Source organism: Haplochromis burtoni, unplaced genomic scaffold, assembly GCF_018398535.1.
Source record: "Haplochromis burtoni strain Fernald_Lab_line unplaced genomic scaffold, NCSU_Asbu1 Contig_3011, whole genome shotgun sequence".
NCBI classification, from domain to species: Eukaryota; Metazoa; Chordata; class Actinopteri; order Cichliformes; family Cichlidae; genus Haplochromis; species Haplochromis burtoni.
In genome coordinates, this window is record NW_024585372.1 from 3,463 (window position 1) to 8,778 (window position 5,316).

The 5,316-nt window shown below is 43.0% G+C and overlaps 1 protein-coding gene across 1 annotated transcript; it reads left to right on the top strand.

Annotated features, from left to right (window-relative positions):
• Positions 1-340: 340 nt before the first annotated feature.
• LOC121813853 (suppressor of tumorigenicity 14 protein-like) lies at positions 341-5,279 on the top strand. Its single transcript, XM_042217792.1, has 9 exons — positions 341-346; positions 712-874; positions 959-1,063; positions 1,186-1,293; positions 2,045-2,158; positions 2,298-2,423; positions 2,507-2,678; positions 3,987-4,258; positions 4,938-5,279. Exons 1-9 carry the CDS (start codon positions 341-343, stop codon positions 5,231-5,233), a joined length of 1,362 nt encoding a protein of 453 aa, XP_042073726.1. The 3' UTR covers positions 5,234-5,279.
• Positions 5,280-5,316: the final 37 nt, after the last annotated feature.

Sequence of the window (5,316 nt, forward strand, 5' to 3'; positions counted from 1 at the left end):
TTCTTGGGCAAGTGTTTTTATCATTTCTTGAAGTTGTCTTCAGGAATAGTTATCCAGGCTTCCTGAAGATCATTTCAGAGGTCTTTGGATACTTGCTGATTATTCTGATTTCTGTCCAAATGTTTACTGACTGTTGCAGTAATGTTGAGGTCCAGGCTCTGGGAGGCGAGTTTCCTTAGTGATAGTTTTACATTGTCTGCTTTTCGGCATCACTGCATAGTTGATGCTACTGCTAATCAGATACTCACCAGATGGTGTTGCATGGGGGATTAAACCCTCACGATACTTCCATAACTCCATACTTTTGAACTTTCACCCAAACACCATTTTTTGTTTACAGATGGCTGTAGACACTCACAGTTTAACTCTGTGTCTTCATTGTATATCTACAATCTTTATAGTTTTAATATTTTTAACCATATGTATAACCTGTACATAGCTTGTACACTCACTACAGCTACAGCCTGTACATACTTAAAGTTATAGTATCTTCATAACATACCTTCATATGTGTAACATACCTATAATAGATCTATATCCTGTATTATATCTATATTATTGCAAAATTTGTTGCCTCATACTTGTGACATGTGCAATGACAATAAAGTAGAATTCTGTGTGTGTGTGTGTGTGTGTGTGTGTGTGTGTGTGTGTGGGTGTGTGTGTTTGTGTGTGTGTGTGTGTGTGTGTATGTTGTGTGTTGTAACCTAGTTACATTGTTTTGTGTTTTTTTGTTATAGGCTGTGTGGCAGTGACTTGAAGAGCCCAGTGTTCACCATCAACAGCAACAAGATGACCATTACATTTAAGTCGGACTCCTCCTACGTTGATCAGGGCTTCACTGCTGAGTACGAGGCCTTCACCCCGAACAATCGTAAGGATACATGCTTAATTTAAGGTCTGTAGCGTTCTCTGAAGCCGGCGAACAAATGAGGTACTATTATGTTTGTCCTATCAGCTTGTCCAGGAAGGTTCACGTGCAGCAACAACCTGTGCATCAATAACACTCTGCGGTGTGACGGCTGGGGCGACTGTGGAGATGACAGCGATGAGATCAACTGCAGTGAGTCCAAACCGTCAAACTTCTTTCTGTCTGAAAAGAATGAAATTAAAGGAGCACATTGAAATGGTCTTTCACCTTTTCTGTCCCTAACAATGTTGGGTTCTCTTTGTGTGCCTCATTAGAGTGTGATGCGTCTCAGATACAGTGTAAAAATGGTCACTGTAAACCAAAATTTTGGCTGTGTGATGGGGTGGACGACTGTGGAGACAACACGGACGAAGAAAACTGTGGTGAGTGCAGCGGAACAATAAACTGGAGCTATTTCAGCAGTTGATGTTTATTTTAAACATCGCTTAAAGTTTATTGCACTAAAAACTCAGGCAGTGTTGTCAGTGACAGAGGATATCCCAAATATGCTCTTGTTAGACAAGTAGGTCTGACTGCATTTGCACTAGCCCCACCTGCCTGCCAATCAAATCCTTTATATTTGGGAGGGGCAGCCAATCAGAAGAAACCTGAGGAGATTAAAAAAAGGAGAATAAACTGAGGGTCTGCATTAATAAAATGTATAAAGACATTCAAGTTGAGGGAAATAATAAAAGCCAAACAGATTTCCTTTTTTCAATAAGTACTGATACAAAGAATTAGTTGAAACTTCGCCAAAGCAACAGGCAAATTTTATCACTTTTCTCCAAACATTTTCAAGTAATATGTGCATAAATAGTACTGTAATAAAAACTGGACTATAAATGCAAGGTGGCAGATAATGCAAGAGGTTGTTCTGCCGGTAAAGCCAGTTTTGTTGAGGAATGTAGGAAGCCCAGCAGGCAAATCAGACCAGAGGGTTGTGCAATCACATTTCCATAAGAATCTGTTGACATGCAGAGGCAGTGTATGTGGAAGAAAGGTGGAAGACTAGCCTGTGTTTGTTTGTGTTGAAACTGACTCCTTTAAAAGAGCTCTGGAATTAAAATAGCAACAGGTCAAATTAAACACTCGAGTAGAGGGTAGTAAATAAGTGATTTTTCTCTTGTTTTACAGAAACATGCAAAGGGCAGTTTTCCTGCAAAAATGGCCGCTGTATTGCAGAGAATTTGAAGTGCAATGGAAAAGATGACTGCGGTGATGCGTCTGATGAGTCCAAATGTGAAAAATGTAAGAAGTAAAGTTCAAATAAGAACTTCTGAAAATGTATGGTTTTGATGAAAATCTTTAATCAAACAGCATTTTGAGGTAAAGGATACCTGTGGGTCAGAGTTGCTCACTGATACTGCACGTGTCTCTCGTCTTTCAGCTTTGGTGCTGCAGACATGCTCAGAGTTCACCTTCCAATGCAAAAACAAACTCTGCATCAGTAAAATGAACCCAGAGTGTGATGGAGTGCAGGACTGTACCGACGACTCTGATGAGGATAACTGTGGTAAGTTAACCACACACTTGCCTACAGATGGTTGTGGTATGGAGTTTAGTGGCGGTAACACCTGCACGTATGTGTGCTTTCAGAGTGCGGGATAAGGCCGTACCGCAGCTCTCGCATCGTGGGAGGACAAGCATCTCGGGAGGGCGAGTGGCCCTGGCAGGTCAGCCTCCACTTCAAGGGAATGGGACATGTGTGTGGAGCCTCTGTGCTGAGCAACCGCTGGCTGCTGACCGCCGCCCACTGCGTCCAAGACAAGTAGGAGCTCCTCTATCTGAAATGACAGGGCTGAGTGTTTACTGATATGAAGTGTGATTAAAAAGTTCTAGAAACAGACCTCAGAAAAATCAAAAACCTTATTTTAATTTTGCCCATCTCTCTCCTGTTCTCACCACTTACACTGAGTGCTCTCTATTTCCAATGTGGACGTCAGACTTGTGCAGACATCAGCTTTTGTTTCAGACCAAAATTCTCTGTTAAGCATCACCGTTGATGAGAATTCAATCTCCAACTATAACAGAGACATTTTGTCCTTAGAGGCTGAATTCAGACTTTCAAAGTGTGAATATGTCATTACAAGTGAGCAGCAAGACCAGCGGCCTGTGGAGCACTCATCATCCGTGGCACTTTGTACTGTGAATCCCTGTTTAGATTGTGAACACTGTGTCAGAGATGAACTTTAGGTAGAAATGACTGGGACTGTGGTTGTGCCGTCATCTGTCAGCGCACTGAGTGCACTGAAAACACGAGAGCCTTACGATCGTGGCTCAAGAGTTGGGAGTTCGCCTTGTAATCGGAAGGTTGCCGGTTCGAGCCCCGGCTTGGACAGTCTCGGTCGTTGTGTCTTTGGGCAAGACACTTCACCCGTTGCCTACTGGTGGTGGTCAGAGGGCCCGGTGGCGCCAGTGTCCGGCAGCCTCGCCTCTGTCAGTGCGCCCCAGGGTGGCTGTGGCTACAATGTAGCTTGCCATCACCAGTGTGTGAATGGGTGGATGACTGGATATGTAAAGCGCTTTGGGGTCCTTAGGGACTAGTAAAGCGCTATATAAATACAGGCCATTTACCATTTTGATATGAATCAATCTTTGCTCACCCCAGTGCTGTTCACCACATTTGAGTCACTCTGACTTTTTCACCGCTGTTAAAATAAAGGACACTCCTTCAACTAGATTGCATACACTTTGTAGAGGCATGGGTATACGTGGGGGACACGTGCAGAGTGATCGAAAACTATGAGATGCACTCAACTGTTTCTTTGCAGTTCAGAACCTAATAACTTCTTATATATCACAGAAGCATGATTACAGACCGGCTGTTTCAGTATCACTAACTACAAAATGTCTTTTCCTGTATATTATACATCCTGCTCATTTGATCTCTAACTACTCCTCCCAAAACCAGACACAAGTCACATCCTTTCTAGTGGAGCTCTAGCTTTGAATTCTGTGTACCACAAATTTGACAGTTTTTTGTTTTTTTTAATGTACTTGTATGTGCTTTTTAATGTAAAATCAGACAAATGACATAAATGAACTGAAAGAATTCCTTGGCTGTTTTTTCATGTAGATTCTCTCAGGCTAACCAATGGGAGGCTCTTCTGGGTCTTCACGAGCAGAGTCAGACCAGCAAGTGGACCATGAAGCGGGGCGTGAAGCGGATCATCGTTCACCCGGGCTACGACCCTGAGACCTACGATAATGATATCACTCTCATGGAACTGGACAACAGCGTCACGCTCAACCAGAACATCTGGCCCATCTGCCTGCCCTCCCCCGCGCATGACTTCCCAGTAGGAGAAGAGGCTTGGATCACTGGCTGGGGAGCTACCAGGGAGGGAGGTGAGATGATGAGAATGGCGAGAACACAGCTTGTCTGAAACGTCCGAATATCCCACACTGGAAGTGTTGTGGAAGTTTTTAAATGCGTCTGCAATGAAACGTTCCCACAAACAAACTTAACTGATCCCACAGATGTGTCTGCCCAGCCAGCCAGTGGATTCAACACTAAGCATTGTTCTGAAAGACCTAATAGTAAAGATAACAATGTTCCTCAACATAAAATTCACCCTACTACAGCACTTCACTCTCAGACTGCTGGTTCAAATGTGCGATATTTACATGTAAGATGAGATGCACAGCCTTCATTTTTCAGGCCCTCTTCCACGGACCTTTCAGTTTGCAGACACACTCTCTGCTTTTAAGATTAGGCTTAAAACTTTCCCTTTAGACAAACCTTAAAGTTAGAGAGAGAGCCTAAACTCTCCCTCACTGCAATAGGACTGCTGGGAGCTTCTCAACTTGCCCTGTGTTTATACACCACTTTACATTTTACAGGTATAAGAGTATTTTTGCACCTTAAAAACCGTTATAATGTTTTTGGGTAACTGGATAAGATGAATAAAAGAGGTGACTGATCTAAAAAAAAATAAAAAAAATAAACAACAAACTTTCATCATCTGAAAGTCAGATCATGACAAAGAACCAGAGCGCTGTTAGAAGTCATTTTGTTGTCTATCAGGTTCCGGGGCGTCCGTACTGCAGAAGGCAGCAGTCCGGATCATCAACAGCACAGTGTGCAAGAGTCTCCTGACAGACCCGGTGACCGACAACATGCTGTGTGCTGGAGTCCTCAAAGGAGGCGTGGATGCCTGCCAGGTACAAACTCGAATGCTTGAAAGAGACAGATGTTTTATTAAAACAAATAAACTACATTTCTGTGTTTGTCACACTTTAATGTTTCAGATCAAACAAATTTGCATATTAGACAAGATAACACACAAAACGCAGTCTGTAAATAAAGGTGTTAATTATTAAGGGGGGGGGAATCCAAACCTGCATGGCCCTGTGTGAAACAGTGAACCTAGTAACTGGTTGGGCCACCCATGGCAGCAGCAGCT